Source organism: Notolepis coatsorum, assembly GCF_963971535.1.
Source record: "Notolepis coatsorum genome assembly, chromosome: 15".
Classification (NCBI taxonomy): Eukaryota; Metazoa; Chordata; class Actinopteri; order Aulopiformes; family Paralepididae; genus Notolepis; species Notolepis coatsorum.
The window spans coordinates 68,930,502-68,944,490 of record NC_140179.1 but is presented as its reverse complement, the minus strand read 5'-3'; the positions used below and the strand labels follow the sequence as shown (position 1 = coordinate 68,944,490).

At 43.1% G+C, this 13,989-nt stretch overlaps 1 protein-coding gene across 1 annotated transcript in view; it reads right to left on the bottom strand.

Annotated features, from left to right (window-relative positions):
• cog5 (component of oligomeric golgi complex 5) overlaps positions 1-13,989 on the bottom strand; it is a 320,599-nt gene that overhangs the window by 116,133 nt on the left and 190,477 nt on the right. The window contains 1 exon segment of the mRNA XM_084330304.1: positions 8,243-8,402. Within this exon segment, the coding sequence (XP_084186430.1) occupies positions 8,243-8,402 (160 nt within the window).

Genomic DNA, 13,989 nt, shown 5'->3' with positions numbered 1-13,989 from the left:
TATCCCTTGTATATTCCTTGTACATATACACGGAATATCCCTTTAGCCTATTACAGACCATAATATTTCATTCTCCTATTGGACAGCGGTCCACAGGCGCCAGAGCCATGCCTCCGGAGTCAGGTTCAAAGTCACCGTCAAGACATGTCTGTGCATGCCCGGCCTTGCCCAGGGATACGCGACAGAAATGAGGTTGGCACTAGTTTGTTCGCCGTGCATATAAATATGGCGCAGGTGAATACAGAAGCACTTAGTCAGAAGTCTAGAGTTACCCAATAAGTTGAAGCCTCACCCACGATACTCCGTGCGGTGAAGTATGGCCTGTTTGGCCCCAAAATAGAGCATTGAGACCGCGTGCGAATTAATAACTGAATTGTCAGAGTTTGGCGCTATACCGTCGAGTGCGACATATTTCTATTAAGTCAGTAATAGTCTATTTGTGGAAAAGATGGTGTATATTGTTAGACGTAAACAAAACATTTTTGATAATGCCTGGGGACCATTTGTGTACTTCTTAAAGCATAATACGAATGTTGGGAACTTGCTTCAACAAGAACGGGATTAAGGGGAGTACTGTGGGACAACTCTTATCATTGTGTAAAAACGACAAGAAACACCCTTTACTTAATGTGTAAAACATTTTGGTTGTATTATTATTTATTTATGTTTATTTTTTATTTAAATCTGTATCCTTCCTATGTGAACCTGTTTTTGAAGTTAATTATTATTTTGTGGGGTGGGGTTAGGGGAGGGAGAACGGGGTGAAAATGTTTGCTGAATACTGCTCTGCTGATATACATGTTGTAATTTGCAAACTAAAACCCAATAAATATATTGTTAAAAAAAAAATAGTCTATTTGTGTATAGTGTATCGTGCGGCTAAAGTTCTACAGTGACCAGCATCACCAACGCTTCCTCGTACCAGCTAGAGTGCTTATCCAGGCTGGGCTGCTTTCATGGCGCTTTCACCCGAGGAGACCTAGACGAGAACCGTGTGGACATGTACACTGGATTAATCTACCCGACGACTACATAGCCCTTTGCGGCTGGATTATATTTGCTTTGGTCCTGTGATTTATGGAGCGGAGAATCGCAGACGCCTACACGTGTGGGATTTACCCTGTGAGGAGCCAGGTCGAGTCGGCGCCTCAGAGAGCCTGAGGCCGGCTAGCTTTCTTCACTGTGGAGCTACAGTCTACGGAGAACAGCTGTATTCGTCTGTGGATCAAGAGGCTATTGCACCGTCTCCTGTACTTGGAGTCTCCTTAGTCATCGTTGACCAGACTCTCTACTACCGACAGATCCTCTACCCCTGCTGGCTTACAACCGGGGGGACCCTTCCAGTATCTCCCGCTATATATTACTAGTGTACCATAGACCATAATTCCCTAAGATTCAGGTTGTATAATTACCTCCTGCGTAACCAGAGAATGGACATTCATTATTGATTTGCCTACGCACATTCCTTTGCCTTATAAGCGCATCCAAAGTATAATAAGAGAAGTATATTATGTACCTTTTGCTGCAATAAATACTTAATTATCACTTTGTGTGGAACCGGTTCATTGTGGGAAGTGTTCATTATATTTATATATCATGTACTGTATGGCCAGTAATTAAAGTACATAAAGCGGTAGTGGTTTAATGATACCATACTTATCAATACAGTCAGGGAATTGTACCCCTCAGTTACAGTAGTTATGTGATCGACAGTAGTTATGAGCACCGTATGTGATACTGTGAACACTGTATATTTCATAGTTAATTATATTGACTTGTTATACTGCTTATTTTTACTACATGTACCTCCCCTCCCCCTCCCCGCTATGATGCCTGAATTTCCCACAGGGGATCAATAAAGGAATATCTTATCTCCGGAGCTGTACTTGACCTTTTGGAAAGAGTTGGGTCCATTACTACTCGAGATGTTCCAACAAGCCATTATGAAAGGGAGTTTTAATAGAGACATAAGTACAGCAATTATCACACTGATACAGAAAAAAGGAAAGGATGGAAACATCTGTGCTAACTATCGTCCATTGTCCCTTCTTAATGGAGACTTAAAATTATATGCCAAGGTCCTTGCACGACGTCTAGAGACGATACTGCCAATATTGGTCCACCCAGACCAAACTGGATTTGTTAAACAAAGATTTGCATCAGATAATTTAAGACGACTGTTACACATTATTGACAAAGCTCCAAAAATATCACCATGTGCAGTGTTGTCCCTTGACGCCGAAAAGGCCTTCGATAGGCTGGAATGGGAGTACTTATGGCACACCATGAAGAATATGGCATTTGGAGACACATTTATAAATATGCTCAAAATCGTATATCATAATCCAACGGCCATGGTTATCACATCCAATCAGTGTTCCACACCCTTCCCTATCAGACGTAGCGTCAGGCAGGGTTGCCCCGCCTCCGCATTATTAATTGCGTTATCTCTTGAACCCTTGGCCCAAAAAATTTGAAATTGTGCCGAAATAAAACCCATAATAGTAAATAACACCTACCATAAAATGTGTCTGTACGCAGACGATCTGTTATTATTTCTTGACAATACACCACGGTCCCTACCTGTAGTCGTAGACACTATTAAACATTTTAGTTTTATTTCAGGCTACAAGATCAACTTGAATAAATAAATTTTACTTCCCCTAAATACAGCAGCAAGTAGTCCCCAACTACATACAGAAATACCAGTGGGCTCTGGTTTCAGATATTTAGATATAGATATATACACATCCATTGACAAAATTGTGTCAAAAAATTACAAGAGCCTTAAGAAGGTAATATCTGACGAGTTAAACCGTTGGTCACTATTATTAATCCCATTTTCAGTCAGGCTTTCAGTAGTCAAGACCCACATTCTCCCTAAGATCAATTTTCTGATAAGCATGATTCATTTACCGCCACCTCCAGGATTTTGGGAGAAGCTACAGGGACTAGTATTCAAATTTATATGGCGTGAACAACATCCACGAATCAGCAATTCCACACTCCAAAACAGTAGGAAAGCAGGAGGGCTATCTGTTCCTAATTTTGAACAGTACTATTTTTCTTTTATGCTCAGACCGTTGCTAAGATGGTTCAATAATGATTCTGACATACCATGGGTGAATATGGAGAGGCACATTGTATCTCCATATACATTCAAAGATATACTCTTTTCTGGTCTATCCCCAAGCTTTTGCCGTACTAAATTCGGCCCAATTATAGCACATTCAATTTACGTCTGGAAATATATTGCCGAAACGGGACAGTGGAACACAAAATGGCACATAGATACCCCTATTTTTGATAACAACTTCTTACTGTTGGGAGGGAAACCAGCTACATTTCCCAATTGGCAAAGACAAGGTATTCACAAACGATCTGACATATACAGTGAATACGGTCTCAGATCATTTCAAGAGCTCAAACAAATCTATAATGTCCCTAGTACATCCTTATTTTTTTATTTACAGTTACGCACTGCAATGCGCACTTATGGTGTCCCATGGAATCAGCCTTTACCAGGTCACCCTTTAATGAATATAGTGAATGGCATAAATGTTAAAAATGGTTTTGTTTCTGGGTTATATAATAAAATACAAGGAAAACTAAACAGAACTACAGGTAATACCACTGTCTGGAACATAGATTTAAAGAATTACAATGCCTGCATAAATTGGCAGAATGTATGGGATAATATTCCACTAACCTCTCGTAATTATAATAACCAATTAACTCATTACAAAATGATACAAAGATTTTATCTGTCACCCAGGAAACTCTGTCAAATAAAAATATTACAAAGTCCTCTATGTGCTTTATGTCCGCAAAAAGTTATAGGAACATACATACATATGATGTGGGAATGTCCAGGAGTACTCGCTTTTTGGGCCAAGGTTGCATTATTTCTCACGAATATAACAGAGATAAACATACCTTGTTTGCCACACATTTTATTATTAAATGATGATTCATCTCTAAAATTAACACCTCACAAAAAGAGAGTGTTTCTGGCCGGTTTAACGGCAGCAAAGAAAATGCTCGTAATGAGATGGAAACCACCCCATAGTCTCAATATTTACCGTTGGAAACTGTCCTTCTACGAAGTATTGAGATTAGAGGCATCCAGTGCTAGAGCACAGGGAGCAAGGACAGAATCGATCCAAATATTACTTACTGCGGCCCAGAAGGTAAAATCAGTACTCCACTAGGTTGAACACTTGTACCTTGACACCAGAGAATGAACAAAAATCATGTTGCTGTTGTTTCCATTTATCTTTTCCATTTATCTTTTCCTTTTCTGTTTACTGCTATAATTTGTGGTGGTTGTTTCTAAATTGTATTGTATTTTTCCCTATTACTTGGTTATCTAACAAACATAATTATGATTTCTTTTCTAATTAATTGTATCATATACATGTATGCATCATGGTTTCCCCCTTTCCTAAAATGTCTATGCAAACCCGGGGGGCTGGGAGGGGGGTTAAGAAGCGACCTGGGCTGTCTCGCAGCCACAGGACCGCCAGAACGGAGGAAAATACTGTCACAACTACAACAGGCAGGCTACACAGTATATGAATATACTGACGGACAATATATACTGAAAAGACACTTTTTATGCCACTGTGTGAATTAATATGAAATGCTGATGTGAATGTACTTCCTCTGAACTTGTTTTAAAAAAAGACAAAATAAAAAGTTGGTCACAAAAAAAAGGAATATCTTATCTTAACTAAGCTGTAATAAGCTGTAATAAGGTGGATATGAGGCAACAGGCTAGTAGAAGTAGAAAGCTTTATTGTCATTGCACAATACAGTACAACAAAATTAGTTAGTGCACTGCAGCACCTAAAAGAACGATACCTACATACACACTACCACACAACACATCCATGATGTACCCATAGACACACTACCATACATACATTAGTGTACCCATACACACTATCACGCCACACATCCATGATGTACCCATAGACACACTCATGGCCGCCTAGTTATAGTTGAAAGTGGGGGTGCAAGTATTTTTTTTATTCTTTTATTTTTTAACATTTTTTTTTTTTTGCAAGGGGTGGTTTGGAGGGGGTCCGGCACGACCCCCTCCACGGCAGATTTTTTTACATTTAATGAACACCTGTATGTGCAATTTCCTGCAATATAGAGCCTTCAATCTTGACCAAAATAAAGCTGCTCTTTTCACTATAAAACTCAGTTTATATTGCAGTATGATAGCTATAATAATAATAACTTCACTGCGAGGGCTCTTTTAGCTAACGCTAGCTAGGCACGTATGATAGCCAATTACTATTATAATAATAATAATAATAACTTTCCCATCCTCCCAAAGCCCCCCCAGCCCCGTTCACATCCGCAGCACCAACAACAACAACAACAACAACTAATTGACGCTATCAATAGCCCCAGTGAGCGCGGCGGCTGAATGAATGAAAACTTTATTTAACAGATTGCAGAATGGGTACAATACAGTACGGCTCAATACACACAATTGTTAAGGGGATGCAGACCAGAGAAAGACGTTTGTCTTGTTTACATCAGGGTCCCCTTTCGTGACTGTGCTGCACCGAGTGAATCCACAGTCACTTGCTCCTCAATGGGAAACCAACCTAGATTTACCATGAAGGACTGGTTCTGGCCGAACCGTTCGTTATACAAGTATCACAGAGACATTACAAAGGTGCTCACACAGGCGGTTAGGTGGTCGAGCGGAGATTGCGTTCGTCACCAGCCCCGGAGCTGTGAGCTTGGTTCGCCTGTTCGAATCCAGCTCACAGCTCCGGGGTTGTCACCAGCTTGGCTGGCCGTCTGCACTGATACAATTGGCTGTATCAGAGGGTGGGAGAAGCTGGCGGGGTGGGTCCGGGTCGTTGTAAACAGCGACTCCTACAGTTCGGTCGGGGCGCCTGCTAAGCGCGGATTGGACGTGAGGGGGATAGTGTGGTCCTCCCACACGCTACGCCCTCTCAATGAGAATCCGCGCTGCCAGGTGAAAAGAAGCGGTGATTGGCTGGACGTGTGTCGGAGGAAGCACGTGGTAGCCTCCACTCTCCCAAATGATCTGACTGTGGGGGGTAAAGCGCAGCGACCAGGAAGGGACTGGGAATTGGCATACGACTAACATTGGGATGGGAGAAAATCGGAGGAAAATGGAGGGGGAAAAAGACAAAAAAAAAAAAAAAAAACAAAGGTGCTCACAGTTGCACGAGGGGTTCACACAGAGATACGGGATGGTTTGAAAGCTCGGCGTTGCTAATAAATATTTTTAATATTTTTTTATAAACTGCTCAAAGCGGCATTATTTCCGCCGTTGGGTGATCACAGCGCCTGCGCACCATCCTGTATCTCTGGATTCACTCGGTGCAGCAGCGCCGAGGCTCACCATACGAGAAATATTCAGTTTCAATCTGTTTGCGCATTTAGTATACAGTCACAGTGTTCGACTTACGTGATGATTTGCTCCATTTTGATGTAAACGCCGAAGAATAATCCTCACGAGTCACAATGTTATCCAATATCCAGCCTGAATTTTTCAAACGCTTTCGAAAAAGCCGCCTCCCCCAACATGTCGTATACGTCATGCCGACGAACCGTGGCCCGTGGGCACTGGATCAAACCATTAAAGTGGGGGGGTCACACAATCTTTGGAAACTTAAAAACTTGCTATTAAGTGTCATTGCGTATTATTAATTTGATTGAAATTACGTAGTTATGGTTCGATAAGATTTATATATTGGGGGGGATATTTATATCATATGATATGATCAAAAAGTGAGGGAGCAAAGAGACAAGCTTGCTCCCCCAAGTTCAATAGTCCTGGAGCCCGTGCATCGTCTGCTCCGTTAAGTGGGCGCCTATGGACACACTACCATACATACATTAGTGTACCCATACACACTATCATGCCACACATCCATGATGTACCCACACATACCCTCTGCACATGCACTTATTCACAAGAACATTAAAAAGGTAAAAAAAAAACTCTGAGAACGAAAGCCAAGTCTCACGACCGACGCTGGCTGAAGTGGACTCTATATACTTATATAGGCTGACAGGCGAATAAAGAACACCACAGTTTAAACTAAAATGGACTAACCAAGAACGAAAATAGCTCCCTCCCATATACCATTGTAATGTCATGTATGTCGTGTTTGTTAAGTGGTGGTGGTGGTTGTCTTTCTATTGTAATGCATGTGGATAAACTGAAAAAAGTTACCAAAATAAAGAGTTATAAAAAAGATTAAAAGGTAAAAAAAAAGGGTAATATTGAGTGTCACCAATAATAACGGCGTCTTCTCATATGTAGTGAGGTTCAAATGGGGGGATTCCTCTTGCAATGCTCTCTGCGTGACAGTAGGGCTGTCCCCGACTAAGGATTTGGATAGTCGACTATGATTGGCCAAAATTTGCCGTTAGTCGACTATTAGTCGTCAATTTTATTTTTTTTTATTCCATTTGGGCTGTGGGGGGTGCTTAATGTCTGAAGGAGTCGACTGAAGGCTTCTTGTCCTCTGCAAAAGCATGCAATTGGTCCACTGATGGATACATCTTGATATTTGTCTAGTCTAGTGTGTTCATTAGATGGGTGAAATCCTCTTTCAGTGCCTCTGTGCCTGTTTTCTTAGGCAGTTAGCCTCTGGTATGCGTGCCATTAGCGTTAGTTAGTCTAGGCCTTTTTTTCTTTTGGAAAGAATGATAATTTTTTTTCTTTTTTTTTATAAATTATTATTATTATTATTATTATTTTTTGTATTCGACTAAGAGGTTTGATTTGATTTGATTTTTATTTAGTACATACAATTTATACAAAAGTATAAAAACAAGGGGTACAAGGATAACATGTGAAAGTCTGTCGACTTGTTTCCAACATGGTCCCAAAAAGAATACAATAAATCACAAAGAAAGAGTTAAGAAGATAAGATAGATACAACAAGTAGATAAAATAGACAACACAATGTTCTGAAAGAGCCTCATTACAGCATGTCATGTTCCTGTTCTTCAAGAGTGGTGGCCAAGCACCCTCTGCAACCTATTGTTGCAGATGTCGCTTCACACCCCTCTTGAAGACAGCAATAGTGGGGGAGTTTTGGATGGCTCCTTTCGACCGATTAGTCGACTAATAGGGGTCAGCCCTACTGACTTGAAACATCGGTCGGGGACATATACCATGGCCATCAGCAGCCTAAATATAAGTCCATATACAGTACTTTGCACGTCCTCTTACCTCGGGTACTGGCAGGCTGGGTCAGGCCCTTAATGTCCAGGGCGGTGGTTACGTTGTCCTGGATGGCGCTCCGGTAACCTCCCACCACCCCGTTGATGGTCTCTCTCAGATTACCCAGATTATAGAACACCTGCAGGGCCGTGCCGACCTGGGTGGGGTTCTGGGATAGATGGATAGACAGATATATGGGAAGGGGGGGGGGGTCAGTCATTCATCAGCTGTGTGCCGGGACATTGCATTTCTTCATAGGCTGAAGACTAAGGTTATCGAGTTTGGTTGCTGTGCGCACGCACATGCACACACACACAAGGGACCTTGCCTGTGACACAGATACACAGAAGGTCAGCGGTATGCAACACATTCAGGAGTTACTATAGGGATGTTGAATGTCAGTAGGGAGGTCAGAACAGCTATAAATAGCTCCTGTGCTGACTACATGAGAACACGTGACCCCGCTCTTGTCTAAGAAAAGTCAAGCCACTTAAAAAGAGAAGGTTTGGACAGTTTGGGACCTATATATAGTTTCTAGGGATGGGTACCGAATCCGGTACTTTTAAGGTGTATATCGACCGAATCACATCGGTACTACCGAGTAGCGATTCACGTGAGATACACCGCCGGTGCCACATTTCGGTAATGATTTATTTTTCTTCTTAAGTCCGATGACGTCAACGTTTTCGTTTACCGCAAAACTAAACCTATGAAGTGTGCCGCACGTTCACGTCAACGTTCATGCGCACAAGACAGCTTACCTAGGATTTGACTTGATTCAACAACAACAAAGCAGTCGGGGCACAATGGCAAGCCGAAAACGGTCACAAGTGTGGTTACACTTTACAAAGCTATAGATGCAGACAACGCTCGCTGCAATATTTGTAGCGCAAAATGCAAAGCTGGGCAGGGTAACACAAGTAACTTGAGGAAACACCTGGTCAAGCATATTTCTGAAAGCTGAGGAGTGTAGCGTTGTTGATGCAAAAACATGCAAGCCCCCAGCAGCAGCAGCAGCAGCTACACGTAGCAAGCCTGCAGCCAGCACTGAAGAGCCCTCCGTTGACGACACTGAGGCATCGACATCTTCAGGTGTAGTTAGTTCAGCAGAATAGTTAATTGCTGCTAGAGTGGTTTGTTTAATCGTTTTATACTTGTTATTTTGTAAAACATAATTTTTTATTTAAAGATGTGTGTGTGTGTATATATATATATATATATATATATATATATATATATATATATATATATATATATATATATATATATATATATATATATATATATATACGTATATATATTAACAAATTGTTCTAAATAAATAATAATGATAATAAATTATTTGAAGTTTGGACTCATTTTTAACAACTGAGGTAGGTAGATAAAATGTTTAGAGACTAAAGTACCGGAAAAGGTACCGTTGGGTACCGGTATCGATTCACAGGTACCGGTACCGGTATCAGTTAAAATGTGAACGGTACCCTATTGGCGGTCAGGTGGCGTAGCGGAGATTGCGCTCGTCACCAATGCAAGAGGCTGCGGTCTCGACTCCCGGATTCAGCATTGCTTGAGGCTTGGGCTGATCGCTATACTAACCCGTTTGGCTGGGTTAGGCGGAGGGCAAGTCATGGCTGGGAATCTGGCGTTGTGGACAGGTCAGGTCTGGGCGCTTGCTCAGCGGAGGCAGGACTTGATGAAGGCAATGTGACATCCCACGTGTTACGCTTCACCAATGAGAGTCCTCGCTGCCAGGTGAAAAAAGAGTCACTGGCTGTCGCCCCGCGTGTCTGAGGAAGCGTGCGGATGACTTCAGGGTTCCCTTGTACTGACCAGTAGGAGAACATGCGCACAACGACCAGGTAGGGGAGGGGGGGGAACTGGCATAATGACTAAATTGGGACGGGGAGAAAACAGAGACAAATCTGAGAAAGAGGATATAAAAAAAAAATAAAAAAAACGTTTTGAACAGTACCCAACACTAATAGTTCCTCTCTCACTTTTATCAAGCATCTCCGGCAATATTATAATCCATGATGGCTGTTTTCCGGGTTCTCTGTTGTTGCCAACACAAACAATGCAAACTGATTTTCAAAATCTGGTTGGTTTCGGAAACCCCAACAATGGCATTTGTACGGAAGATTGAACCTCAGCTTATCACAAACGATGCTCTCTTTGCTTCGTTTTCAGATTGAACAGTAGCAAGTTGTAACTCAAATGTATTTTGTGGAATCAACCAATGGCACTTTTGGGAATACTTTGACTTTGAGTGTACATTGTGTTGCAAGTCTTTAAGCTCAAGTCCTGAGTCAAGTGCCAAGTCAAGACAGGTGTCAAGTGTCAAGCACATCTGAAACTTTGGGTTTTCGAGTCCTAAACAAGTCCTAATGTGTTCTTTACAATTTCAACATTTTAAAGCCAACAGAGTAATATGTACTTAGTAGTATATTCAATTTAGATGATTCTGCGTGACTTGATTGGCGGCTGATGGATTAGTCCAAAGTTGAACTGTAATCAGGGAAATGTAGTTGATCCGCTTTACACTTGTTAATGACATATACAGTATATCTAAGTCATAAGGCTCGGGGTGCCCGGTTTGTAGCGTAATCGAATCCGGCCCAGGACATGTATTGCATGTCCTCCCCATCTCTCTCTCTCTCTCTCTCTCCCAATTTCCGAACTGTCCTGTCAATAAAATACACTTAAAAATGCCCTAAAAAATATATGTTTGTAATATATGTACTTATTTATATTACATACTCATTGTACATCTTCGTAAATATGTCAATATATATATATATTTTTTTTAACCAAATCTTTTTATTTTCATATTTTCAAACAAGAAACAACACAGCACAATAATGACAATATTACATAACAGACATCCAAGAACACAAACTAACACAACAATGACTAGACAATAAATTAGACCTATTATATATCGGATACACAACCAGTCAATACAAGTTGTCACAAAGAAAAAGGATAACAAAATAAAATCTTTACTATAAAAAGTGCTTACCGAGCCCCCTCCACCTCCAGCAACCGCAAGCCACAGTCCCGGAGGACCCACAGCCCGGCCCCCCCGCGAGCCAAAGCACCACGCCTCTTTAGCGCCTCGACCCGCAGAGACCCCGAACCGCGTCCCACCCCAGCCAGAGCCCACGATCACCAGACCCAGATCAGAAGGGGGTCAGAAAATATACATAGGACCAATATTGAATGAAAAATAATAAACAAAACAAAATTAAAAATACAAAAACACCATAACCATCAACATACATGAATATTCGCTCTATCTCCCCCGCCCCCCCCCTCAGGACCCCAACGTGAGCCATCAATATAATACCTTATCCAGTACTTTCCAGTACTTATCCAGTACTCATCCATAATAGATGAAAGATGGCGCCGCTACGTCCGGCTGCCTGTCTGTGCGCTCCGTCGAGACTGTGCATACTTTTGTTAATATTTATAGTTTTAAGAGTTTTGTCTGTACCAACAGTAGGTGCAATTAATGTGTATGACCGTCAGTCACTAATAGACATTGGATTACGGGAAACTTACCGACTGGATTACTCTCTGGATCAGCTCTCTGAACCGCAACAATGGCCCGTTGAGATCTTGAGGACATCAGGACCGGATCTCGCCCCCAGGGACAAAGGACCCAGACGGCGAGGAAAGAGAGCTGGAGTCCGTAACAGGCTGAGAACCAGGCGGCACAGGACACCACTACCCAGTATATTGCTAGCCAATGTACAATCAATAGACAATAAACTAGACGACATCCGAGCAAGGATTCAATTCCAGAGAGACGTTAGGGACTGTAAAGTTCTCTGCTTCATCGAGACGTGGCTGGCGCCAGAAGTCCCAGACCACGCCATCCTACCGGCCGATCATTTCTTCATTCACCGCAAGGATAGAACAGCAGAATCCGGTAAACAACGTGGAGGAGGTATTGCCTTCATGTTGAACAAAAATTGGAGTGACCCAACTAATGTGAAGGAACTATCCAACCACTGCTCCCCAGAACTGGAATATATAACCATCAAGTGTCGTCCTTTCTTCCTCCCGAGGGAGTTAACGGCGATCGTCCTGGTCGGAGTGTATATTCCACCGCAAGCTGAAGCCAGCAACAAGGTTGCGCTCTCCAGACTACACGACGAGGTAAATAGAATCCAAGAGGCGAATGTTAACGCCGCCATTTTGGTTCTGGGAGATTTCAATAGCGCCAATCTGAGAAAGGTATTGCCCGACTTCTATCAGCATGTGACTTGCAACACCAGAGGCGGTAACATCCTAGATCACTGTTACACGCAATTTAAAGGTGGCTACAAGGCTCATTCTGATAGTGGCTTCGGTAAGTCAGATCACGCATCAATTTTTCTTACACCGAAGTACAGACAGAAAATTAAAAGTACTCCCGTAGTCTCGCGAGAGGTGCAGAAATGGGATGTGACGTCAGAGGATACGATCCGGTCAGTGTTTCACAACACAGACTGGAATGTGTTCCGCGACACAGATAACATTAATGCCTACACGGAGACAGTGCTGGACTATGTTTGTACTAGGGTGAAAGAAACAATCCCCACTACCAAAATGAAAGTTTACCCAAATCAAAAACCCTGGGTAGACAAATCCGTCCGTGAAGCTCTGAGAGAGCGCACCAAAGCATACAACAACGGCCTAGAGGCAGGCAACATGGATGACCACAAGGTGGCGCGATACAACGTAAGGAGGACTGTGTCAGAGGCCAAACGACGCTACAGGGATAAAATTGAACTCCAGTTTGAACAAGCTGACTCTAGAGCTATGTGGCAGGGGCTCAAAACGATGACAGACTACAAAGGCGCCTCCCTCAAACTGAACAGTGACATCTCCTTAGCAAACGACCTCAATACCTTCTATGCGAGGTTTGATGCTGGTAATAACAACACCAGCTCACAAGCCTCGGCAATGGGGGGGGGGGGGTCGGCTGCTGATGGAGGCGCAGTGTTCAGGGTAACAGAGCATGAGGTGAGGCGGACCTTTAAAAAAGTGAATATCAGGAAGGCAGCAGGTCCAGACGGCATCCCCGGCCGCGTCCTAAAAGTCTGTGCCGACCAACTGGCCCCAGTATTCACTGACATATTTAACCTGTCCTTAGAACAGGCTGTCATCCCCACCTGCCTGAAGAAGTCCACTATTATCCCTGTACCCAAAAAATCCAAGCCTGCTTGCCTCAACGACTACCGCCCTGTAGCTCTCACCTCCATAGCCATGAAGTGCTTCGAGAAGCTAGTAAAGGGCTACATCTGCTCCTCCCTCCCCATCAACATGGACCCCCTGCAATTTGCATACCGCCCCAACAGGTCCACGGAGGACGCCATATCCCATGTGCTGCACACAGCAGCATCACACCTGGACAAGAGGCAGGGGAACTATGTGAGAATGCTATTCATCGACTACAGCTCGGCATTCAATACCATAGTCCCCTCCATACTCATAGCCAAGCTCAGGGACCTGGGCTTGGGCTATGACCTCTGCCAGTGGGTCTTGGACTTCCTGACTGGCAGACCCCAGGTGGTGAGAGCAGGCAACTGCACCTCCTCATCCATCACCCTCAACATAGGGGCCCCCCAGGGCTGTGTTCTGAGTCCCCTCCTCTACTCCCTGTACACACACGACTGTGTGGCTCAGCGGAGTAGCAATACAATCGTCAAATTTGCTGACGACACAGTGGTGGTGGGCCTGATCTCTGCCAACGACGAGAGGGCCTACCT